Source organism: Aethalodelphis obliquidens, unplaced genomic scaffold, assembly GCF_003676395.1.
Source record: "Aethalodelphis obliquidens isolate GAN/ISIS:26980383/991018 unplaced genomic scaffold, ASM367639v1 scaffold37, whole genome shotgun sequence".
NCBI lineage: Eukaryota > Metazoa > Chordata > Mammalia > Artiodactyla > Delphinidae > Aethalodelphis > Aethalodelphis obliquidens.
Genome location: NW_020837981.1, coordinates 7,924,101 through 7,950,702, shown reverse-complemented (window position 1 = coordinate 7,950,702; position 26,602 = coordinate 7,924,101). Strand labels below are relative to the sequence as shown.

General features: G+C 49.8%; 1 protein-coding gene across 6 annotated transcripts in view; it reads right to left on the bottom strand.

Annotated features, from left to right (window-relative positions):
- Window positions 1-26,602, bottom strand: part of KCNMA1 (potassium calcium-activated channel subfamily M alpha 1) — a 747,896-nt gene that overhangs the window by 519,065 nt on the left and 202,229 nt on the right. For 5 of the 6 annotated variants that reach the window (XM_027129781.1, XM_027129778.1, XM_027129780.1 and 2 more), the window contains exon 2: window positions 6,911-7,072. In XM_027129781.1, coding sequence (XP_026985582.1) covers window positions 6,911-7,072 — 162 coding nt within the window. Of the gene's footprint in view, window positions 1-6,452; window positions 6,463-6,624; window positions 7,073-26,602 lie in introns of those variants that run through there. The other variant, XR_003437863.1, reaches the window with a different exon arrangement.

Here is a 26,602-nt window from a genome sequence, read left to right as displayed (position 1 = left end):
AAAATGAAGAGCCATTATTAAGTCCTGGGAGGGGGTGGATTACCACTCGGTTCCTTTAAAAGAAGTCTCACTTAGGAGAGTTCAAATAAACTCAAACGATCTCAAATTTATTCCCAACTGCACATAAAGCAGGATCTACCTGTTCACTATAGAGGCATTCTTAGTAAAAATACAGGCCCATGCAACCTATGATCTTTCTGCTACATAGGGCATCATCATCTGCAGGGGATATAGACATTTTATGTAGATTTGCCTAAAATGTAAAAAAAAAAAAAAAAGGGAGGGGGAAGGGAAGGGAGCAGAGGTGAGGAAGAGAGAGTGAGATGGAAATGTGAGGTATGTGTGAATTTGCAACCAGGCACCACTGAAAACAAAAAGTAGAGGATGCTAATGAGAACTGTCACCAGCACCAGGAGGCACCTAAAGAGAGAAACAAAGTCAATGATGTCACCTATGTGATTAAGCTGTGCCCATGTGCCCTCCATTTTGTTCAACTTGTCCAATTTCAGGTGCAAACAGCACAGCAGTGAACATATCTGTTTAACTCTATTAAACGAATAGGATTATTTCTCTTTGAAAGGCGTACTTGTTACATATTTTCTTTGGGGCCCTAGGAGATAAGGATAGAACGGTCCAGGCTATGCATACTATGTTAATATAAAATGCCACACATGCAGTGTATTTAGGAAGATAAAGGGAAAGGCTGGCATTTTTCTTCCTCCTTATTTCAACAAATCATCCCCCAGACAGTAAAGCAAGTAGCATATATTTTCAGTTCCTGGAGTAGATGTGCATGTTTCGTGGAGCAATATTTAAATGTAGTAGCAGGGGAATATGAGGAAAATAAGCAAAAGAGAGTCATTCTAAAGGCTCTGTCTTTGCTCAGGGAGCTGACAGCTATATTGGCAAGACCAGTCTTTGACGTGAGCACAAAAGACTGAATCCGTACAGGGGCTGAGCAGCTACACAGCCCAGCCATTTACAGGCTTCGCTCACACCTGGAGGTGAGGTCATGCTTGTCCACAATACATAGTTTTTTTAAGGAGACAGTCACTCTGAGATTAATGTGGAAATTAATAAGAATATTCAGAAACAAGGGGCTAATGGAGATGGTATGAGTGTGTGTGTGCCTGTATTTATCCATATGTCCATAAATTTCCCCATTATAAATGGGTTCACTAGTAGTGTCACTCTTATACTATACTGTCTTAGGAAATCACTTCCTAAAAATTTTCTTTCAATTTCTGCCTCTCAGTTTCTTAGTTTATAAAATAAGGAGTTGAACTAGACCAAGAATCGTAAACTATGGCCCATGAAACAAATCTAGCCCACCACCTGTTTTTATAAATAAAGTTTTATTGGAACACACTCACACCCATGTATCGTCTGCGCTGCTTTCAAACTACAATGGCAGAGTGAAATAGTTGTGACAGAGTCTCTATGGCCTGCAAAGCCTAAAATACTTACTATCTGGCCCATTACAGAAAAACTTAACCCTGAACTAGACTATCTCTAATATTAATTTTGGCCTATAAAGTACAACCAAACAATACAAAAGCCCCCCCTGTGTGCTTCTTGCGCTTTTTATTTATATATCCAGGCATAACTCGCTTCACTGCACTTCGCAGATACTGTGCTTTTTGTTTTTGTTTGTTTGTTTGTTTTTATAAATTGAAGGTTTGTGGCAACCTCGCCTCAAGGAAGTCTGTAGCTGCCATTTTTCCAACAGCATTTGCTCACTTCATGCCTTTGTGTCACATTTTGGTAATTCTCGCAATATTTCAAACTTTTTCATCATGTCTTATGATGACCTGTGATCAATGATCTTCTGATGTTAGTAAATGACTCGCTCAAGGCTCAGATGATGATTAGCATGTTTTAGTAATAAAGTATTTTTTAATTAAGGTATGTACAGTGCTTTTTAAAAACACAATGCTACTGCACAGTTAACAGACTCCAGTATGGTGTAAACATAATTTTTATACGCACCAGGAAACCAAGAAATTCGTATGACTTGCTCTGTTGTGATACTCGCTTTATTGCAGTGGTCTGGAACCGAGCCTGCAGCATCTCCGAGGTCTGCCTGTACTGCCTTACTTAGAAAGATTCCATTCAGCTCACAAAGCTCTATGGAGCATATAACCACACACGTGTAAAGTTCAAACAGGAGGCAAAAGGGAAACGAGAGAATACACTTGAAGACGAAGCCGGGAGGCTGTGAATACACAGAAGGCAAACCCTGAGATGCTGTGTAGTTTCAATGGGCCACAAACTTGGCTCCAGCAGCCACTACAGAAAAAGGGCCAGGATCCCTTTCCCAATTTAGATTGTTCACTGGAGGTTCACCAGGACGACCACAGCAATCCTGGCACGAAGCACTTACCCACGTCTGTGCATAAGCAGATAACGTGAGATGTAGTGAACCAAGTCCCCAGCAACACCCAAACAGCTGGGAGGCATCTCAATGGCATTCACTGCAACACTGAAATGTCCCTCACTGTGGACCAACTCCAAATCCCAAAGTGGAAGTGACCATCCTTTGGTATATCAAATGATCAAACTGATCAAAATTTGGTATCCCAAATTTTGAATTCAGCACACACCAACTTTAGAATCAGAAAATAATAAATATTTTTACTTTTACAAAAAGATAAGGGAAGCAGTAATCCTTGACAGTTTGGTGGTGCACTTTGACACAGAATCCCTCAGCCATCGCTCCTACAGAAGGCCCTATGCAGTACTGCTGTTTTTGTAAAGCTAAGCCTGAGTGCCGAGGAGAGAGACAAGACAAAGACAGGCTATTCTGCGAACTGGTCAAGGAATGTTTCTCACTTTGATGACGAAGTTCCAAGTGTTAACTATTAAAAGCACCTACAAATGGTGACGCGCACTTGTCACTGTTTACACTGAGCTCTACAACTTTTTATCTAGCTTATCAACGTAAATATCTCACACCCTGGATCTCAGGTGCTCACTGTCCTGTGCCCAGCGCCTGGAATAGCGCCTGGTGCAGGTGAGAAAGAAGTGCTTCCTGAATGAATGACGTGCTCATCTGAGAGATCCTGGACAACCAGTGAATCTACTGATACGCTGAGGTTGTCTTGGTGAATCCTTCCCCAGCTGGGCCTTACCCACCATGCCCTGGTTCTGAAACTCTCACCTGTGACAATGAGACAGGTGAGAAAGGGGCCCAGATGTGGAGGGCCCAAGCTCCTGAGCTGTGCGTCAAGGAAAACACATTAAACATGGAAAAGGGAAACCGCACAGCTGGTGTCTAGTCTCGCCTGAGTCCCACTGTTGCAAGGATAAACACTGGGGCAGTTCAGGACAAACACAGCTTTGAGTTCTGAACAGGCAGAGGTACTTTCCTTCGAGCATGGAGACTGCAATATGAAATCTGTTCCTTGCTCAGAGCAAGGACCTGCCTTCTCTAAAGGAGAGGCCTGTTCTGAAGGTACCACCTGAACTCTGGGCTGCCTGCTCTCTGGGCAGTGGGACTGCTCCATCCTGAGTGCACCAGAGCAGCCCAGGCAGCATTTTCCCCAAGGAGACCTTCGGAGAGCAGCTAGCCTCATGGGCAATCCCAGGCAAGGAGGCCTGGGTGCACCATGCTTGTCCACACAAATGTTAAAAGGATCAGGTCAAGCAGCCTCAGGACCTAATTGGCTCAGAGACAGTAATGTCAAAACGTCACAGCCATAGCAAGAGCTGACAGTGGCTTCAAAAAGAAGGTATTATCTTCAAACGGGAAGTAACGACACGGGAAGAGCACTGGACGGGGAGTCCGGAGGCCTGCAGGTACGAGCCTGGTTCTGTCACTTCACTGCCCTTCCTAGGCCTCGGTTTTCTCAACTGTAAAATGGACATGAATTCACTGATAAGACTGGCTTTGTGGCTTCCTCGTCACGAACCCCTACAACACAACAGCAAAGTGGGAGATACACAACAAATACAACATGGTCCTTGCCCTTCAACCTGATTATAATGTATAGGGCTTAACGCAGTGCCTGGCTCCCAAGATGCTCTAATAATGTCGTCGTCAGCAGTAGTATCCAGGTGGCTGCTGGGTGCACATGGCCTGTGGCTTCTACTTCCAAATATCACACACATCACCTACCGGCCTCCACTGCGTGGTGCTAGCTCAGGCCTTGTCTCACTGGGTCCACTGCAGCAATCCTCTCCTCTCCCGTTGTGTCCTGACCCAGGAGCTCACTGTCCCAACCGTCCTAGCATCCCTGAGCTCCTGCCTCACCAATTTAGTCTCTAACTTGCCCATTTGTGCTTCTCTCGGCACCATCACCAATCATGATGCCCCTCCCTCAAAATCTCCTTTTCCTGCAAAATTCAGTCCAAAGTCTTTAGCTCGGCATTTGAAGACCTGACTAGCTGTCTCCAGCCCACTTTCCCAGTCTCACTGCCCCTCAGGTGCCTCTGTGTTGGCAGCCCAGGCCTCAATCCCACAGCACACCATGCACTTTTCCTGCTGCTCCCCTACTGTGGAATCATTTCCTCTCCTTTGACTTTCAGGATCCTAACCCACATTGCCAAGCTCAACTCAAATGCCTTCTGTTTTATTAGGTGTTCTTCTCAGCTTCTGGCCCGCTAAGTAGTCCCTTGCTTTCAAGCTCGGCTATGTTTTTATTTTTGATATCATCTCTATCATCAAATGTGTTCGGTTCATCTTGAAATGGAAGTTTCAGCTCAAAGGCTTTCCCCCCATGAAGCCCTGTGAAGGCTTTCTTGACCCCCTTCTTCCCCACACTCAGCCTCCCCACCACACACTCACACACAATGTGTGTATTCGTAGCATTTCTCCTCCAGACATTCCTTCAATAGCTTCCATCCACGGTGCAACGGAATCAGGATCATGCCTTGTTTTTCACGGGGATGAAAAAGCACCTGGCCCAGGGTTGGTGTTCAGTATCTCTTAGATGTATCTCTTAGTTGATGTTGATGAAGATAATCAGAATGGTCCTCGGTGGCCACAGGGAAGCACTAGGCAGCACATGTGTACAACCAAACTGTCTGATGTTTCCCATCCATCACCGCCTTACATAGAGAACGCACTGCCTCTCTTTCATCCCACGTGAATGCCCAGACCCAGAATTCAACCTCCTTAAGTTTTCCACACAGAATCCACTCACACACAAGTGTGAAAAAGCAACAGGGACTTTACAGAAGGCTCTGGAGGGGAGATGAGGGTGGTGGTCACACAGCACAGCCCACGACTAGCCACCTTCAATTCCTCATGAGACACTCAGGGCTGCCCAGTCTCTCGTGGATCCCACTGACCCAGACTGTCCCCCTCCGTCTTCCCCCACACAGCAACTGGCCTCACCACTTTCTCTCTCCTCCTTTGCCAAATCCCAGCTTTAAGTTGCTCCGCTTTCTATGTTGCCACCAATTACCATCAGCCAGGGCTTCATACCCAGATTCTTCAGAAGGCTCGGCTCCCACTGGTCCCTCAGGTAACAGAGCCCTGCTCTCCTTGAAGGCTCTTTGGCCACCACCTTTGTGACTCAAGCATGACATTCAGTGACTTACTCCTTCCTTCAAGCGGTTTGTGAGATATTTATCCCAAACATAATGTGGAGTTTCCCCCAAGGAGGCTTCTAATGGGTGAAATTTCACCATCTCCCAACATCTATGGTCACCTTCCACTGAGTTTTTGCCATGAAACATCAAGAGCGATGGCATCTATCTTCCAGCTTCCCTGCCTGATCTCTGATCCCCCCAACCATCTGGAAACCCCCATTCATTCTACCTCTGAGCCAAATGACTCGTGACCGCACCCCAGCATCAGGTCCAGGAAGGGCAGCCCATACAAAACAGCTTCCCGAATCACGACAAGTTATTTGGAATGCGACATCCTTCTCAGGGAAACTCTTGACTCTGATCAGACTCAAGAAAGCTGGTGGGCAGGGCTACCCAGGGAAGGAGCCCACCTACGGCAGGAGCCTGGCCTGACCAGGGTGACTGACTCGTGCCTGTTCGCCCCCAACTTTCCCAGTCTTTGCACCAAAAGAACCATGTCCCAGGCCCCCCAGGTAAACAGGGATGGTTGGTCACTACAGGCTTGCACCACCCACAATCCTTGCCAAGAAGCAGGAGCTCAGGAGGCCCGTCAGTGAAGCCAAGCTCCACACAAGCAGATCAGAGAGAATGTGGGAAATGCAGGGGCAGGACGAGCCTGGGCTGCAGGTGGGGTAGGAGACAGGCTCCTGAGAATGTGGGAAATGCAGAGGAGGGGCAGGACGAGCCTGGGCTGCAGGTGGGGCTAGGAGACAGCCTCCTCAGAAGTAAGGCCACAGGAGCAACGCTCCAAGCACGGGGCCAGTAGGACCCTGATCACACAGGGCAGGAGACTAGAAAACTCTGGAGGCCAGAGGACAACAGTAACATTCTCAGAAGGCCAACACACACACACACACACACACACACACACACACACACACACACACACTCCCTCCCTCCCTCCCTCCCTCCCTCCCTCCCTCCCTCCCTGGATTCCGGCATTTATGGAGCCTCTGCAGAATTCTGAGCACACGTTTCTTTGACCCTTTCTCCTCTCCAAGACCGTCAAGCGTGCACGTGTGTGTCTGTGTGTGCACTGTGTGTGTGCACATGCACACCTCTTCTGCTAGCAGAGGAAATGCTCTATATCCTCTCCAACAGACCCCCTCTGCCCCAGACAGTGGCCCACTCTGCAAATGCCCCACACATCGCTGGCTCAGCTGTGCACCAAGACCCCCCCCATGACCATATGACCACACGTAAGCACTCGCCCTTCACCACCTCCCAATAGCCAATGGCCTGGAGAAGACGCGGCGAAACATCACATCCCCATGAACAGAGAGATCACGGACCAGATAGCAGACCTCCTCGTGTGAGGAGGGAGCTGGGGACTCACCAGGACTCTGCCGGTCAGCGTCTGGGCAGATATCATCACCCCCGCCCAGTCTTTCACGGAGGTCATCCAGCCGACCTCGGCTGCCACCGCCTCCTCTTTTTCGTCCACTGGCTTGAGAGTGCCGTCCGCCTGGCTTGAGCCATTGTTAATCTTCTGGGCCTCCTGGCAACAGAGAGAACAAGGGTTGAGACGTAGCCACCAAGTGGATTTAAAAAACACAACCTACCCAAAAGAATCAAAGCTAGACGGGCCCCCGCTGAGGTGGGCACTGGCTTGAAGGTACAGGGGTTGGGAAGAAGGACGGATTATGGCTTTGATTGTTTTTTTTAATCTTTTTAAAAAGGATCTTTCCTTTGTTTCCTCTTAAAATATCTTTGTGAAAGAAAGAATAAAATTATTCTCTTCTGATTTTAAAGAAAAAAAGTCATAAAACTCAGGAGGGAAACCATCCTGTCTAGGGTCACGGAGTGGCTAGACAGGAAGTGAGGTCAGCATTCTGTAATCTCCACCTGCCCAGCCTTCATACCCTTCTCACAGACGCACCCTACTTTCCTAAAAAAAAAAAAAACCCCACCTCCTCCTCATCTCAGTCTGTGTGGTTCAAAAGGGACTGAAGGTCCACCCTTTCTCCAGGAATGGAGACTGGTCAATCAGATCAGTCCACCCCTCTGGCAACAGCAATTGGGCCAAGGATGGTTATGCGATCCCATGCCAACCCAGTATGACTCAAGCCTGGGACATTTGCTGGAAAGAATAAGAAAGGTAATCCTTCCCTGAGAATGAAGCCACCACAGAGGAAACTAGAAATGGCAGAATACTGATGTCATCATTTGAACACCTGGATCCAGCTGTGCCTGAAATCCACACCAGACCTTTTTAGTTACAGGAGAAAATAAATTCCCCTTTGTAGCTAAAAATGTGCTTGAGGATCAAGGCTGACTTCATCAGATAACTGAGCCCCACATGGGGTCCTAAACTGTACACTTCTGTGTGCACTGTGCCCTCTGCCTAGAATACTCTTCTCCCACGGAGGGTCATGGCTTACTCCCTCACCTCTCTCAAATCTTTGCTCAAATATCACCTTTTCAATACTACTTCTCTGGTTACCCTTTTAAAATTCCAACTGTCTTCTGACAGCACTGCCTTTCTGCTTTGTTTTTCTCCAAAGCACTTAAAATTTCTAACACACTCCATAATTCTCTTACTTATTTCATTTACAGTCTGCCTCCCCCAACTGCTGAATCCTGAGTGCCTAAAAGAGAGCCTAGTATATGGTTGGCTCAATAAATATGAAAGAAGGAATAAAAAGGGTTATGAATGTCAGCCCCTCACTCACTATAGAGCCTGGGCTTAGGGGTTGCCAAATAAAATACAGGAAACCCAGCAAAATTTGAATCTCAACTAAGCAACAAATAATTTTTCAGTATAAGTATGTCCCAAATATTGCATGGGATATACTTATACTAAAAACACATTCATTGTCTAAAATTTAAATGTAACTGGGCCCCCTATTCAAATAACCAACGAGATTATTTTTGCAGACACAGATGTTTAAAAAGATGCCAGCAAAATTATGTTCATCACTTAAAATGCTAGAATTAACAAAACAAACTGACCCTGGGGATCATTGTGAATTGGAGTGAGGAGGAAAATCCAAAGGCAGAGGTGAAAATCTTGATCTGCAGTGAGTGGGGGTGGGCCAGAATGAGGAAAGGAGAGCTGGGAGGCACTGAGTGAGTCATCCTCCTGGGGACTTGTAGGCAGGCAGGAAGCTGCTCCTGATGCCTGGTTCTCCGCCGCCAGCCACCCCGACCCAGGGACGCTGGGCAAACGGAACATCAGTAACACCAGGCGCTCATGTTTAATTTCCAAGTGTATTGGCCCCTCCAGCACTGGAATAGTCCAAAAGGAGGCCGGGGGCAGGGGCACAGGGTGGGCATATTTGGGGGCCGCCTGCTGACATCTGTGGAGCCAGCTGCCCAAGCCACCTAAGGCCAGTCCCAATGACCTGTTAGGGCCCCAAGTCTCAGCCACGTGGAGACTGCAAAGGTGGGTGTCCTGGAAGAGACAGAGACGCTGATGCGTGGCACCCTTTAGTAAATGAAGGTGTAGATGCAGGTCTCCTGCCCCTCCCTGGTAAGATGGGGACCGTACTGCCTGCCCCACAGGTGTTGGCCGGATTAGATAGTGCCCAACAGCACACAGTACGCGTTTCATGAATTAGTCTCACCACCTCCCTCTTTCTCCTGGAAGCGCAGACACTCTAGCGGTGGTTCTCAAACTTCAGCAGCGTCAGAACCACCTGGAGGACTTGTGAAAACACAGAGGGCTGGGCCCCACTTGCAAACCCCCGTTTCTATCAAGTTCCCAGGTAACGCTGCTGCTGCTGCTCTGGAAAGCCCAGTTCGAGCACCACTGCCTGTAATCGTTCTGACCTGGCTTGATCATCACCGCCCCGATGTGAAATGGAACATGAATCGTAACCCTCAGCTCGATCCTGGCCTCTCCCTTCGCCCAGACGGGGAAGAGATCAGGGCAAAGAGAAGACCCTCAAATCAGAGGCTCTTATGGCTCCTTTTGAGCAGGGCCTCCCAGAGACATTTCTGAGCTGGTCCAGGGCCACAGCCTGGGGGCCTGAAGGACCAGCTAGCTCTCTGCTCCTCAATCCTGGCTGACCCTGGAGGAGGGAATGGCATGCAAAGGGCCGGGAGTCAGGGAGTCCTCTCCAGTCACAGTGGTTTCCATGCGTCAGTAATTCAGAGCACAAGAGGTATATGGCAGATAAGCTCTCTTGCCAGCCCTCCTACCTACTGTTTTACAAGTCATTCATTATTTTAATTACTTTACAATAGGCAAGGAAAAACACGGACTAAAGGGAGATAATGCTCTCGTTATTATTTGCTTACACAAGATGTTGTGAGCATAATTAATTACTTGTGGCGGCAGGACTCGAGGTGGGGAGCTGGGGGAGCAGGGAGGCGAGCACATTGCAGAGGCTGATGCCAGGCCACCACGTCAGCGCTCCTCGGCCTGGAGGGAAAGCCCCTCTGCACCACTGACCTCACTCTGGCCAAGCATCCCTCATCGGGAGCAGGTGTAACTCCTGCTCCAGAGAAAGGGGGCGGAGGCCCAGAGACGTTAAGTGGTCTTGCTGGGGACAAACGGGGTGGATTTGGGGGGAGGAGTGGTAAGGAACAGAGCCCATTACAATAGCGATTGACCACCATTTACCAAGCCAGAACTGGGGGCCAGCAAGTAAAAATTAAGTGCCTCCTCAGCGTTATCTTGCTTAGACCTTGTAATAAATACGACAGGCAGGTGGAATTATCCCCATTTTACAGACAGGCCAACTGAGAGCAGGTATTTCTCGGGGGAAGGCACACAGAGCCTGAGAACTCGGGCTGGAAGCAGCAAGCCCATCTGGCCTTAGGTCTGCTCTGCCACTGACAAGCTGGCCACCTGGGACATGTTAGCTCACAAGCTCAGCCTCCTGCATGTGAAATGGGGACAGGCATGCAGACCCCAGGAAGGTGGTGGTGAAGCTTATGTGAGATAAGCAACGTACTAGTGCTCAGCACAGGGCTTGGGGTGTGACAGTTACAGCTGCTGTGGGACGGGTTGGCTCCAAGGATATTCAGTCAAAACGGCGCCGTCAACTGGGGGCTCTGTGAGGGACACCGTAATAAATAATTACAGAACAGAGGATAAATGAGCGTCGATTCTAACAGCTATGAGGCTTCAACTAGGTAACAGGCCACCAGGAGGTAAGATGCCCAACTTCTGGACAGGTTCCAGCAGGAGCTGTGTGGCACTCCCCCAGGACAGTGGAGGCAGGGATTCCTGCGGAGAGTCATCCCTGGACCAAGTGACCTCTTAGATCCCTCTGACTCTAAGCTCCATTAGACCAACTTCCCATTGTGATGAGGCGACTGAGGACCAGAGGGAGGCTGCCCCCCAGGTCCCAGTACACTGCTTTCTCTCCTGTGCCCCGCCAAGTGGGCGTCCATCCATCCCCACACCTTCCACTTCCCACTGTAGAGAAGGACCCCGCCACCCTGCCGGTAGGACTCCTGAGTTGGGCCAGACAGGCTCCCCCTGGTGTCAGGAGTGAACTGGCCCTGATTCTTGCTCATCCTCCGGGAAAAAAGAGAGACAGAGAAAAAGAGAGCGTGTGTGTGTAAGAGAGAACCCCACCAGGCTCCAGCTACCCTAGCCTCAGACAGACCATCAGAGATTTTCTGAAACGGAGAAAAGGAGGCCTTTGAGGGAAGAGAGGAATAAGGAGCGGGGAGGAGTAGGGAACAGACGAGACTGGGCGGGGCCTGGGGATGTCCTGGAAAGCGGAGGTCCAGTCGCGGCCACCCTCCCGAGGCTCCGTCTTGCCCTGTCTCCCACCAGAGTCTTGTGCAAAAGAAGCCGCAGCTGCCTCCTGAGGACACACTTGACAGTCTCTAATCTCAGTGCCGGACTGGAGGATGGGGAGGGCTGTAGGGTGCGCTGCAAGCACAGGAGGCTGCGTGGACACAGGAGCAGGCTGGCAGGCAGTCCCCTGCCATCGCAGGCCCACACGGGCGGCCTCTCACAGGCCGGGCTTGGGCACGTGGCCTCACCCCTTCTTGCCTTCTCGCCGTCCCCCTCAGTGACTTCTGACATGGCCACGGAGGGCCTCGCCCCTACTATGTCCCCTGCGGCCAAAGGCCTGACTGGACCACAGTCACCTGCCAGGCGCTCACTGTCCACAGCACGTACCTGTTGGATGTTTGGGCATTTCCCCCGAAGCACCAGGTCGAAGACCAAAGCCTGAGAAGGAAGCTCAGCCATGCCTTCAGATGCCAACCCCGAATACGGAGGGCCTGGAGGGACGTCACAGCCCAGTGCCACCCTGCCTACCTGGGAACCACCAAGCCAGGACACAAACCCCCAGTTGGCTCTGTTTCTCTTCCTTCTTTTTGCCTCCCCAAGAGGATGATTCCACCAAATCTAGCCCAAGGGAACCCATCACTCCCAAGCAGATCCCTGCCTCACCAGCCTGCAATCTGGAGCCCAAGTGTTCCCAGGGCCAGCGGAAACCTCCACCTGGCCTGGTATGGGGGATTGGGTGTGGGAGCCCCACAGGGCAACACGTCTCATCTTCAAACGTCCCAGCTTTCCCCAGCAGCGGGAGCTGCCCTGGCCCAGCGTGGGAGAGCAGGCCTGTGCTAACCCCAGGACCCCACCGCTTCTGGTCCTCAGATCCAGGCTGTCTCGCTGTCTCTGTCTCTCACCCTTCCTTCACTGGACCCAGTATACTGGGAGCCTCAAGTCTGTGGTGTGGTAGGAAGAGCTCTGAGGATCAAAAGATACCCAAGTCCAGATTCTCTAGATGGCCTTGGACAAGTCATTTCATTTCTCAAAGCCTCTTCTGTAAATAGGGATACATCCCGCCATATAATCTGGGGTAAGGTGGAGCACAGCACTTTCTGAAAGTACCAACTTCTTTATGAAGGGTGGGCAAAGATGGCATCATGGCTCAACTCTCAGATCCCCACCTGCCTGCACCTTGCTGGGCAGGGCCTGGTTATCTCCCTGGGCACGAACAGAATGTTGGCATTGCCAAGTCCTTCCAGGTGGCCCGCTGTGTTGGCCACACCCTCCCTATGAGCCTCTGCCACTCCTGCCCAGCTGGGCTCACTCACCCCCAGGTGCCAAGGCCACCCTGGGCACCACACCTGTAGGGATGGAGGAGGATTCCAGAGTCACCTTGATCATCCCTGCTGAGGCCACCCACTCCCTGCAAAGCTCCAAGTCTGCCTCGGGTTTAGTTACATGTCAGTTAGAAAGGGAAGTTGTTTAATCAGTGATTGCCTGGGAGGAGAACCACGCTTCAAAATGTAAGTCAGATCATGTCGCTGCCATGCCGACCCCCTCCTGGGGTTTCTCATCCCAGTCGAAGGACAAGCCGTAGACTTCACACAGTGCAACCCCTTAATCTGCCTGCTCCTGCCGTCATCCTACAAGCCTCCCACTCACTCCCTTGCTCGCTCCAGCTGCACTGGCCTCCTTGTGCTGCCAAAATGTTCCAGGCCCTCTCCAAGCTGGGGCTGACTGCACTGGCTGCTCCCCCTGCCCCACACAGCCACGGCTACCCCCTCACCTCACACTGTTCAAAGCCTCACCGTATGGGCGAGCACTTCCCTGCCCACCCCCCCTTGAACATGACACCCCCAGCCCTCCAGCCCTCCCCGATCCCATCACTCCTCATCTATGCTCCACGCTTCTCCAGAGCATTTATCCCACCATCTGGCAGCCTGAAGACTTTAATCGTCACTGACTGACTGTAAGCTCCGAGGGCAAGCATTTTCGTCTCTTTTGTTCACCGCTGTATCCTCAACAATGAAACATTACGAGCTCAGACTAAGTAAGGACTTGATACATCTTGGTGAAAGGTAGGAAAGAAGGGAGAAAGGGGGAAGGAGGGAAGGAGAGGAGGAAGGAGGGAGGGAGGGAGGGAGGGATGGTAGAAGTATAAAAAGAAGGGAGGGAGGGAAGGAGAGCTGTAGCAGATGGGAAGTCAGCTGCTGGCAAGCACGGTAACTAGAATAGGTAACATTACTAACAAGTAATGATGGTAACGATAACCAGCATCATCACAGTAACTCTACGAGGCGGGTCTGAATGCACTCATTGGCAGATGAGGGGTTAAGCAGCTGGCCCAGGAAGACACAGGCGGAATTTAAACCCCGCTGTCTGACACCAAGAAGAGACATGCACCTGAGCTGAATTCCTCCCAGGGATAACGCGCGCAGAAGGATTCCGGGCTGTCACAAAGTGCCCAGGAGAGGCTTATTACCATCAGGAACTCTTAATTCTGCTGCGTGTACTGCAGAGACCCTTCTTCGAGGTCCCTGTGCCTTAAGAGGGTGGTTAAAACAAGGACAGAGGAACACGGTTCTTTTTCTCTACCAAGAACCGGCTTGGAACCAAAAACCACCCTTCATGGAGCAGAGCAGCAGATGGGAAATGAACGTGGTCTCTTGCTCAGCACTGAGGTTCTCTACACAGATGCTGCTGAAGGACGAGATGGCTTCCCGGCTTCCCTCATGCCATCTGCGTCCTTAACAGGGAATCCTGGCCCGAGACTGCAGGGCCCGGGGCACCCGAGGGGTGGGGCACTCACGGCGACCAGAGCATCTCCCGTCCTTGGAAGCCCCGGGCCTGCACCTCTCTCTGCCCAGGGCCTTGGTGCTAAGGGGCATTTCCTGGGTGCTCAACTTCCAGAGGGCTGTGGGGAAAGGAAGGACCCGGAAACCTCCACCTGTCTTCCCCTTGTGTCTCACAGTCCCACTTGGTCCTCAAATCTCCCTGGTCGACATCAAAAAGCCATTTCTCCTGAGCCTGCATTGACGGATCCTGCTTCAGTCTGCCTGAGACCCCCAACCTCACCCCATCCCCAGCAGCAGCCCCCCGCCTCTCCCTGCCCCCTCTCACCCAGCAAAACCGACCCAGCAGCCTGGCGCGCAGCTGCCCTCAGCTGACCACAAAGCAGGAGTCCATAAGTCCTCGTCTCCTATTAGAGGGATAGTAGCAGGGCCAGGAGCTCTGGGCTGCAAGTTAGGAGGCCTGCATTCTAGCCCCGGCTTTGCCAGGCACACGCTTTGTGGCCCTGGCCAGTCGCTTAACCTCTCTGAGTGAGCAGAGTCCCCATCTGGAAAATGAGGGGAAACAGTGGGTTAAACCCATAGTTTTCTGTCCCTTAGAGGCCAGCACTGTGTTCCGTCAGGTGCCTTAGTGGATTAGCAAGGGACGGCAGAGGCGGCAAGGCCCCTGGCCCCCATGAAAATCAAAGCACCACTACGTTGAGCCGTTTTTACCTATTAAGGTTCTGTACTAGACCGCACCTGAGTAAAGGGGTCTTCTGAGGAAGAAACGTTTGAAATCCACTGAGTAAAAACCCATAGGCCTGTTTTAGCTTTTAGAAGAGGCTCTATTTCATGGCAATGATGACGGCATCCTGTGCCCTAAGACCCAGAAACACCTGAGCATCAACACCTATAAACCCATGGGGCTCCCAGGACCTCCATGCAGGCCACCATCCCGTCCCTCAGCCTCAGGTCTTCACCAGGCCTAAAGGCTGGGAAACGGTCCTCCAGCCGCCCCGACTCCTTCCAAATCGGCCGAGAGGAAAACGTCCTGCCCTGCCCCCAACGGCTCCTTTCATATCCTGGAAAGGTGGCCCAGCCCTGGGATTCTCCCAGGTACCGATAACCCTGCATATGAGGGATGAGGCCGATTACCTCAAGCAGCTCAAGCAAATAAAGCAGCATGTGGGCACCGCCAGCTGGGATTTTCACAGTGAGAGCTCTGCAAAGGGAGAGGAGGGAAGAGATAGGTACTCTGGCACTCAGGGACAGGGAAACGAGGCACCAGAAGCCTCGGGCCCCCGACAGGAACCGCCGTCAGCGGGTGGTGGAATCGGTTCTGCCCTTGGGAAGTTCCGATGATCCGACCTCTGCCTGTGAGGACGGAGCCTCCCCTGCACCTTGAGGCCTCCTCATCCAGCCCCCGGGACCCCACGTGCACCTGGGGCACCGCGTTTGTGCCAGAGGAACCCATCCAGCAGCTACTGCATCTGCTAACTACAGGCTACACGTCCAGGGAAGGGGCAGGGTGACTACAGATTCGGGCTGCAGGAGCTGAAAAAGAAGCTCGGACAAAGCCAATTGCTCTGGGATGTCAGAAAACCATCGTGTTGCCTGGTAAGACACCTCGTCATCACGCGCATTTTTAGCTATGGCTTTCCAGGGGCAGTGTCCATATTCTCACTTCTAGGGGTCCCCCGTGCTGTGTGTGAAGACACAGGTCACCGCAGAAGGAAAAAGGTGACAGCAGAAAAAGGCCAGGTGCCCTCTGACGAGTCGATGGCCATCTTGTGCCTCAGGCTTCCTTGCTTCAAACTCAAAGGGGCTGTGTAAACGCTCCCCAATGTTCTGTCTAGCTCTGACACCGCCGGACCTCGACATCTGGACTGTGAGTCCTGCACTTGCCCCACCCCAGCGGTGTCAGATGCTGGGAGAGGATGGGGGTCCTTTCTGGCCCTTCTCAGGGCCATTCTAAGCTGCTCCCTGGTGCCCTGGGGACCAAGGGGAGGCAGCTGGCTCTCAGGAAATCCTTGACTCCTTGTCTGTACAAGCCATGTTCTCTCCTTGGCAGTTTTACACCATCTTATTTAATCCTCAGAACAAGCCTGCAAGGTAGGAATGTTACGAGGCTCAGAGAGGTTGGGTGATTTCCAAGATCACTCATCTTGTAAGCGGCAGAGCTGAAATTTAAATCCAGTCTCTTCTAAGACCGAAGGCCATGTCTTTTTATCTGTTCCTTGCTGCCTCAGGATAGGCAAAACGTACAAAGAAGAGATGGAATCTCCTTATAAAATGCTGTTTATTACTAGCACTGAAACAATCGTCGTATACCCTATGGCTTCTAAATGACAAAATTTTGTAGTACAGACATCTGGTTATAATCAACCCTGTATGGAGAGGGAGTTGGAGAAATGGCCTAGGGGAAGGGGTGCCAATTTGGGAATAAACTGACCCATTAGACACCATATCCCGTGGTGAGATGCGTTCTCAAATGGCCACATCTGCTGCTTGAAATTAGTAAGTCAACCCATCAGTTCAAACTTCAGGACTGATGCATCCAGCTCAGCCAATACACCACGTCTGCAAAATAAACATCTTCTCAATCAATTAGCTTAATAAAATGGGAACATGTAAGTGACAGTCCAGAACTCACTATCTGGACCTCAGAGACTTGGAACTGGATCAGCCAAGACCTCAACTCTGATCGCTCAGCCAGTGACCAGGCCGGTTCCAAGCAGGCCTGCTCACCTGCAAAGACATGGCGGTTGAGCTGCCATTCTGCAGGGCAGCCTGCCCTGGGAGAATGGCTCAAGAACCACAGGCGCAAGAAAACCATCCCAGGGGCCCCAGTCAGAAGATGAAAATCACATTTGTTTTCCAGTTGAGGAAGCACTTGTAACCACAGCAGGCAAGTCTGAGGCAGGACTGTAAATTCAGAAAGAGTGATAATGGATGTAACTTTCTGAATGCCTTGTGTTCTCTTGGTTAATCCTGTTAACAAGGTTGCAAGTCAGGCACTATTATGCCCATTTTAAAGATGGGCAACTGAGGCACTAAGGCTCTCTGAAGGTCTACGGTTAGCAGAGCAGCCTTATAAATCCCACTCAGGCCCATACGCTCAATACAAATCCCTTTTCCTCGTAGGAAGAATCTGGCATTGTATGGGAAAGCAATCCAGTGTGAGTTCTTGTTTCAAGGAGAGCACTCAAACCCCTTCAAAAAATGTGTTGTTGTTGTTTTTTGGTTTGTTTTTTTAATGAGATGCATCTCAGAGTCATAGATCTGTAGAGGTCAGAGCTGTGAGGGACCTGAGAACTTATGCAGGCTGATTCTCTTCCTTCAATAAGAAGCCTAGGGTCACAGAAAGGTTGGGGGCCTCTTCAAGGAAACACAGCTTGTTCATTTAAGAGACTGGGTAGGCCCACACATGGCTGAGAGACGGTGCAAGAATGCTGGGAGGCACAGGTGTTGTCCCCAGAGTCCGCCTTCTGGCTTCCCCTCGTACCCCCGCTATGCAACCCGGCACAAGTCACTCCACCCCAACCAGCCTCAGGGTCCTCAACCAAACGACGGGCTTGCAAATACCTTCCTCAGAGAGTCTCTGTGAGGAGCAACCATGATGATGAAGGCAAAGCCGGTGGGGAGAGCTCAGTAAACAGTATTATCCACTAAGTGCCGGAGTCTGCACTTATGTGACCTTGGACAATGACCTGCCCAAGATCCCACAGCTAGTAAAGAACTCGTCAGGATGGGAATTCAGATTTGCCAGACAGCAAACCCCATCTCTCTCCTCTTCACCAAAGTGGTGGCCAGCTTTGTTTCTAATCAAGACAGACTGGATATGCATAACTAAGACACAAAGGAAATCCAAGACTCTCATTTTCATTTAAAAAAAAAAAAAAAAAAAAGGCAGAACTCTCCAAGTCACAGCCAAGTTAACTTGTATGACTCAAGTTAGCGGGGAAAAGGCCGATGGAATCACAACAAGGGTGTGAACATGACTGGGGAACAACTGAATCCTACCCAAAGACGCAGAGTGTCAATGTCTGAGGGACCAGTTCATCTGGTCAGGGAGGTCACGGGCTCCTCCTCTCTCCCACCTCCTGGAAAGCAGCCCAGGACAGTTTGGAGAGTTCCCCACTTCTGGGGAGGAGTTACTGAGAGAGAGACAGTGGAAGGGTCAAGAGGGGAGAAGCAGAAGAAGGAAGGGAGCCCCATCGCCACCTGAGGACCAAGAAGAGGATCTGGCTCCCCACAGCAAAGCATCCTGGGAGGCTGGCTCTCAGGCCCTCTGGTCCTGTGGTCCCCACAGCAGTGCAGGACAGAGTGTGGAAATGGAAAACAGCAGCACAGTATAATGTGTGTGTGTCAGCGAAAGACAGCCAACGCTCCTCCCCAGGGAAGAACTGTCCTTTTCCTTGACATTATGTCATCACTGCTTGGCTGGATATTAACATGCCCTTTGAATGAAATGACAACGATGGTAGAGCTGGCATTTGACAGTTTCTTTCTTGCCTGTCAAAATAAACAACTGGCAACCCTGTGATATTCTCTGTGATTTTTAAAGTTTAAGTGAGTGCCCATGGAGAGTCTAGGGACCACTCACCTAGTCCTCATGCTACAGGGGAAATTAAGGCCTAGAGAGGCCATGCTCATAGTAGCCAGGCCCCCCTACATGGAGCCCAGGGTGTGTCTGTCAGGTCAAACGGGGACAGCCTTGGGGCCAGGAAAGGTAGGACCCAGGGGACGGAGATGAAGTCCGTCGGGGCTCCAACAGCTCAGCTAGCGCAGGCCCAGAGAGCAGGGGAGAACGGAATGCATCAGTTTTCACAGCTCAGGGTCATACCACAGGGTCCTGCGTTCCCAGCCTCACTGAGAGTTCTGAAGCCCTCACTCCGTCTGTAGCAGGAAATGCACAGCACCTAAACAATCTCCCCAGAAACAGTGCCACTGTTACCACGGCCCCAAACCATCCCCTTAGCTTGCTGCACTCTTCCTCATAACCATTACCACTGCCTAAACATTATACCCGGGGGTGCTTATTCCCCACCAATCTCCACTAGAGGGTAAGCTCCAGGAGGGCAGGGCCTTGGCCGGGTTTGCTCATTCCATATCCTCAGAGCCTGGAACAGTGGCCAGCACATAGTGGAGATTTAAGGGCATGTTAAAAAAGTGCTTTGTTTTCACTCTGTTCACATTTTCTGGAATCTCAAAATTCTCCCCAGTCCCCACTGCCCACGGCATACAACTCAGACTCTCACGGCCTGGTCTTCAGGCCTGCCTGCTCCTCCCCAAGCCCCCTCACCCACCAGGCTCCTCTCAGAGGACTTGGCCCTCCACAGCTTTGGGCCAGCGGTTCCCACCCCAGGGATGCCCTCTGCATTTCTCTCCAGCCATCCTCATCCTGCTACATCAAATCCCAGGGGCCCAGTGAAGCCGTCTTCCTGGTGACAGACCCCCGCTGCTCCCCCTGTCCCGACTCCAGTGCCCACAATACACTCCTCTCTCGCAACGCTGCACAGGCCCCGGCTGGCAGCCTTAGCTGTCTTTTCATCCATGCGTGTCAGACTGCCCCAAGGAGCCTGAAAGCTCCTCGAAGTCAAGGTCCATTGTTTTAAGTATCCAGAGTGCGTGGCATACAGCAAGTGACTACTGAGTAAATTAAAAGTCTGCCCGGGAGGCACTGGAAAAGCAAGCCCTTTCCCGGGCACCACGGATGTCCTGGCTCCACCAGGCCAGTTTCCATGACTTGAAGCTTGAACAGGGGTGCTGGCTCCCACATCGCTGCCCCTCAGAGCAGCTACATTTTGAAATACAAACACTAAATCCCAAGCAAGAATAGATGTCATTGGGCTTCTGAGAAGCACATGCCTCACCAGGCACATCAGTCAAAAACAGATGAATGTTCTTGTGTACAAAAGGATTTGTCCCGTTCCAGGAAGATTTCTACCACGATTTAGGACCTAATCCAATATGTGCCTATAGACCTCACCAACTGAATATTTTTCTACCTCTTCCCGTTTGCTGAACTTCGATGTGGTTTCGGCTTCAGGTCAAAAGAGCTATTGCAATGAGGTCGTCCCCCACGGCCTTTCCCAATGGGGAACATGACCCTCATTCAGGAAACCAAGGCCTAGCAGGTCAGACAGACCTGGGGAGGCAGGAAGATGGCCAGGTGACCAGGCATACAGATTTACTCAGGACCCGGCAATGCTACCAGCCGCCCAGCGTGAGGCCCAGGCTCAGACCACCGGGTCTGCAGAGGGGCCTGTCTCCCTGCGCTCTGAGCTTGTACCCGCCTCGGAGGCCTGGCTGGGCTCTGAAACCCCAGTCTCCCCTGCTTCTGGGTTCCCACAACCCTAGCCTGGATCTGGGTTTCCAACACAGCAGCCAAATACAATAGAGTCTGGCCTGGCTGTTAATGTGAAATAATGACAATAATTCAACAGCCGGGGGAGAGGGGAGGGGACTTCTCTTTCTATCCAGTTCCGACAATTGCTTCTCCTTCTCCTTCAACTGGGAGTTAGGAATGGCGAGCACCCCAGCACTGCAAAGTCTCAGCTTTCCCTTGGCACCCCTGGACCCATCAATCTCCTCCCTGTGGCCTGGGACCCCCTCCAACCCTGAACACTGGGGAGAGGCTCAGCAGCTGTGAGAAACTTCTTTCTCAAAGAAGGTTTTTCCAAAATTATATCAGGTTTCCTTCTACCCCAGCTTGTCAGCGGGGGACTCTTTTGCCTAACATGGTTGAAGAATGTCTTAGAAACTGGTGTGATCCAGTCTGGCTTCAGATGAGGTTTTCCACCCAGACAGAGGACACCAAGTGTCTGGACGTGGCGGCTTGTGACCCCCCGGGGCACCCACACCCTTTCCCTGTCTCCGGACCTCTGTCAGGAGGGCACACTTGACAAAGTAGCAGGTCCAGCCCAAAGATGAAGTCAGAAATAGTCAACAGGAAAAAGCCAAAGCAAAGTGTGTGCAACCCACATACTTGGGGACACAGGGGCCTCCCTCCCCACAGCAGCCCTCCCTATGCCCCCAGTTTTCTGAATTTGCAAATCTAATTGCGATGCACTCAGTATAAATATTGAAGAGCTACTGGGGAAAGTGATTCAAGAACTGAAATCTCAAAAGGCACACACCTTTCTCCTGGAAGACAGGGCAAAGCCTTTCAGCCTTCTCTTCCGATGGAAATTGTTTTTCCCCTCGTGCCTATTCAGATGGGCCTCCTTCCACAGATCCAAACTCTAATCAGAGAGGTGCCCAAGGCCACTGTTAGAAAAAGCAGTTGGCAAACAATGTCGGAAGGCTGCAAGTCAAGTCTGTTAGTGAATTATTACTGAACTCTTAGTTCTGCTATATTCTCACCTGAGGACCCACAATCTCCCCTGGACCAAAAGCAACATTCTCTCCCTCCGTTAGTGCTCCAGCTACCATGCTGAGGTGTGGCTGCACCAGGTGGGCACCGGGAGAAAGGTAACACGAGAGAGGAAGCGTCTTTTAAATCTCAGAAGTCTCTTACTATAAGGATCTAACAACTGCAAGGAGAGAAGAGCCCTACAGGATGGGAGCTCCTGCCTGAGTGCTGTGGCCATCACCTGAGCCGGCATCCTGCAGCCCACGTTTCCATAACAACTGTCAGCCGGGCCCCTAGAACTCATGGAGACGGGACCTCCTTTGTGCGGGCAGCTCTGAAAGAAAGGTCAGATGGTTGCCTGAATCCCAAGGCTCTGTTTTTCTTCTTCTGCAGCTGATTTTCTGACCAGAAGCTAGACAGAGAGCTGTTACCAGGATTTCTTAGCATTGATGCATCAAAGGGGAGAAGCCAGACAAGGAGAAGGGACCCATGGAGAAGAGTCTGGGGACACCGGCATATTCTATTTCTTGACCCAGCTGGTTACATGGATTTTCTCATGATTATTCACTTTTATTACTTTCATGTTTTATACACCTTTCTGTATATTTGTTGTATTTCACAATTTTTGAGAAGTCTTTTAAAAATAAATCAGCCAAACTGTTCTTAAGGGACCTGTCATCATCACCCACATTTATTAAGTATGTGCTGGCACACGACAGAAGACTCAGACTGCAAATAACCCTGTGTCACAGCCCTGAACAACAGGACCAAGAACCAGAAAGAATTCACTGGAAGTCCTTGTCAGCTGCACCCTTTGAGAAAATATCTGCAAACGATGTGACTGATAAGTGATTAATTTCCAAAATATACAAACAGCTCATACATCTCAATATCAAAACAAGCAAAAAACCCAAGCAAAAAATGAGAAGGCTAAACAGACATTTCTCCAAAGAAGACATACAGATGGCCAAAAGGCACACGAAAAGACGCTTAACATCACTAATAACTAGAAAAAGGCAAACCAAAACCACAGTGAGGTACCACCTCACACCAGTCAGAATGGCCAGAATCATCAAAAAGTCTACAAGTAACAAATGCTAGAGACGGTGTGGAGAAAAGGGAACCCTCCTACACTGTTAGTGGGAACGTAAGTTGGTGCAGCCACTATGGAGAACAGTGTGGAGGTTCCTTTAAAAACTAAGAAGAGAGTTACCATACGATCCAGCAATTCCAATCCTGGCCATATATCTGGAAAAGATGAAAACTCTAATTCAAAAATATACATGCACCCCAATGTTCACTGCAGCACTATTTACAATAGCTAAGACATGGAAGCCACCTAAATGTCCATTGACAGAGGAATGGATAAAGAAGATGTGGTACATATATACAATGGAATATTACTCAGCCATAAAAAAGAATGAAGTGATGCCATTTGCAGCAACATGGATGGACCTAGAGATTATCATACTAAGTAAATTGGACAGAGAAAGATAAATATCATATGATATCACTTATATGTGGAATCTAAAAAAAGATACAAATGAACATACTTACAAAACAGAAATCAGAAACAGACTCAGACATAGAAAAACTTACGGTTACCAAAGGGGAAAGAAGGGGGGTTAAACTAGGAGTTTGAGATTAATAGACATACACTATATATAAAATAGATAAGCAACAAAGACCTGTATGACACAGGGAACTACGTTCAATCTCTTGTAATAAACTATAATGAAAAGAATCTGAAAAATAATATATATATATAACTAAATCACTTTGTTGTACACCTGAAATTAATACAACATTGTAAATCAACTATACTTCAATAAAAAGTTGTTTGTTTTGAAAGAAGAAAGGAGGAAGGGAGGAAGGGAGGAAGGGAGAAAGAGAGAGAGACAGAGAGAGAAAGAGAGGAAGGAAGGAGGGAAGGAAGGAGGGAAGGAAGGAGGGAAGGAGGGAGGGAGGGAAGGAGGGAGGGAGGGAAGGAGGGAGGGAGGGAGGGAGGACGAGAAAGTCCTTGGTCTTGAGGCACAGCCGGGGCAGGCACCCCCCAGAAGAAGAAAGTCAAAGCAGAGATGAAGCAGTCAGACCAGCCATAGGATGAATGGGCTAGGAACCCCCACCCACTAGAGGACTTACTGATACAAGAGTTTGCTCTGTTGACTCAAGGCAAGGGGCTGAGCCTGCAAACAAGGTCGTGGGGAGGGGGTGTGTTTTTATCCTTCATACCTGCCTCGGGAGGTCATGAAATGAGGTACGCAAGGCCCCTGGTCATCAGAGAAAGACAGAGCCTTCCCTTGCCCTGCCGATTCACTCCTGAGAGTTGCTCACGGTCTCAGCACAGCCTCGATTAAGGTGGCAAGAACATTAAAGTAATCAGGAGTCTGGGTCAAGTTCCAAGCCAGATCAGGAGCCTCAGGACCACCTCTTCACCCTCCATAAGCCTCCACTCATCACTCATTCCAGCCACATTGCTCCCCGAGCCCTTCCCCGTACACACCTCACACTGTCACAGTCCACTGTTTTGCTCCAGTTGGATTAATTACATCTCCCCACCTTTCCAAATCCTGCACATTCTTCAAGACTCTTTTAAAGCCGCTTCCACCACGAAGCCTCTCCAGATCGCTTCTTCAGAAGTAACACCTCCCAGCGATGCTCGGTGGACCCTTACTCTCTGTCCCCTCAGAGTATGACTTGTTCCTTTGGTTATCAGCCCTCATCATGTTCAAGTATCCATCCTTCCTCCCAACTAAGAATCTTGAGGTCAGATACCTGGTCATGTCAATTTTCACATCTACAGAATATATATATATTCTACAGAATACACTCAATGGACTACATATATTATTAATTCTTATATCTATAGAATATAAATATATATTCTAGATAAATATCTACATCTACATAATATCAATATATATAACAAGAATGTATGTATTCTAATTCCTACACCTAGAGAATATAAATTTATATTCTACATAAATATATCTCTACAACTAGCACTGTTGACTCATGGACATACAGTAGGTGCGCAGCAAGCAATCAATGCTTATTAATAAATCAGGTCCAAGAGGATGCGGGCCAGCACGTAGGAAAGCGGGTTCTTCAGGCCATCACGGAGCACACAGGGTCCAGCAGGAGGGGAGTGAGCCTCACAGAAAGCGTCTGCATCTCCAAACCACACACTTCTCTCCACCTTCACCTTCTCTCTCCTGATCGACTGCTAAGCTTCATAATTATTTATAAGGTGTCCACTCTTGCTCCAGAGCCCCATTCATCCTCCACACTAAGCCAGAGGGACCTCGCAAAGTCTCCATCACTCATGTCATTCCTGTGCTTAAACTCTTCTACGACGCCCCACTGCTCTCAGGGTAAAGTTCAAAATCCTCAGCATGGCCTTCAAGGGCGCTCTTGGATGTTCGGCTCCTGCCTGGTATCTGATCACGTATGAAACCACTCTCGGCCTCACCTTCCTTATTCTCCAGCCATACTGGACTTTCTTCCGTTCCTTCCATGAGTGGTTCTCTTTTATGACTCATGGATTTGCATGTACTCTTTCCTTTAACAACCTCCTCCACCCAGTCATATTCCAGACTTCCCACTCATCCTTAAGATCTCTCTCCAGAAAGCCTTCCCTAAGGGCCCCTCCAGCTCCACCATCAGTGAGGAAAGCTCTTCGGTCATGTGATCCCCGTACTCCTCTCCTCCAGCACACTCAAGGCACCCGCAAATACTTGTCCACAGCCTCTTTGCTTCAGGAGACCAGGAGTCAGCAAACTGTTTCTGTCAAGGGTCAGAGAGTGAATACCTTAGACTCTACCAGAGCCTAAAATCTCTTTGGCAAACGTCCAACTCTGTCACCATAGAACAAAAGTGGTCAGAGATAAAATGTAAACAAATGAGTGGTTGTGTTCCAATAACATTTATGGACACTGAAATTTGAATTTCATATAATTCTCACATTTCATAAAATATCCTTCATTAAAAATTTTTTTTCGTATCTTCAAAAAATGTGAAAACCCTTCTTAGCTAGCAGGCCATAAGAAAAACAGATGGCCAGGCGGACTTGGCCTGCAGCCTCCAGTGTGCCAGCCCTGGCACAAGTTCTCAGTTCCAGGGAGAGGGAAACCATGTCTTCACTGGTATATTCCCCCACCACAGGGCCTGGTTCTTAGAAGGTGATTCTTAAAAAGTCTGTTGAATGCCTTCATATGCAGATGAGAGCAGTGTCTCCCAGTGTGTACTCTACAGAACACCAGTCCAATGGGATGCTCTGCACAAAAAGGACAGTTCTGTTATCAATGAAATTTGGAAATGCTACTGTTACCCTTCCTGGAAATTTTCAATGTTTGGACCATAAAACATATCAAAAGCTTAGAACCAGTCAAGGAGCTTGTTTGACTTCGACCAATACAAACTCATTTGACCAAAGAACTGTCTACTTTAACCAAAACATCTACCAGCATCCACACGCAACCCCATCAGAAAGCACTGCAGTGAGGACAAAAGGTAAGAATTTAGAAGAATAATTCTTCAACTGTAGCATCAGAACCACCTAGAAGACTTGTTACAACAGAGGTGGCTGGGCTTCACCCCAGAGTTTCCACTTTAATAGGTCTGGGGCGGGGCCTAAGAATGTGGCATTTCTCACAAGTTCTCAACTGACGCTACTAGTCTCGGGACCCCACTTAGGGAAACACAGATCTGAGAAAAAGGACCTTCAAGGCTTAAGTCCTCCACCTGAGGTTTCCTCCTCCTTCCAGGGACTCCTGATCGTAAGGAGAACCCCAACTTCTTCATCTCCTCACACTGGCAGAAGAAACCCTGACCCATCTTTCCAGCAGTCAGGCAAAGCACGTGTAGTGGGTGGCACTGTGTCCCCGCAAGATTTGTCTAAGCCCTAAAGCCCATAGCTGTGAATATGACTGTATTTGGAAATAAGGTCTTTGGAGATGCAATCAAGCAAGCCCTTAATTCAGTATCACTTGTGTCCTCATGAAAGAAGGAGAGGAAAACAGGAAGGAGGACACCATGTGAAGACAGAGACCCAGGAAGAAGGCCATGTGATGACAGAGACAGAGACTGGTGTGATGCGGCAGCAAGCCAAGGAGCGCCGAGGACGCACGGCCACCCCAGAAGCTAGACAGAGGCAAGGAGGGATTCTCCTCTCGCCGAGGACGCACGGCCACCCCGGAAGCTAGACAGAGGCAAGGA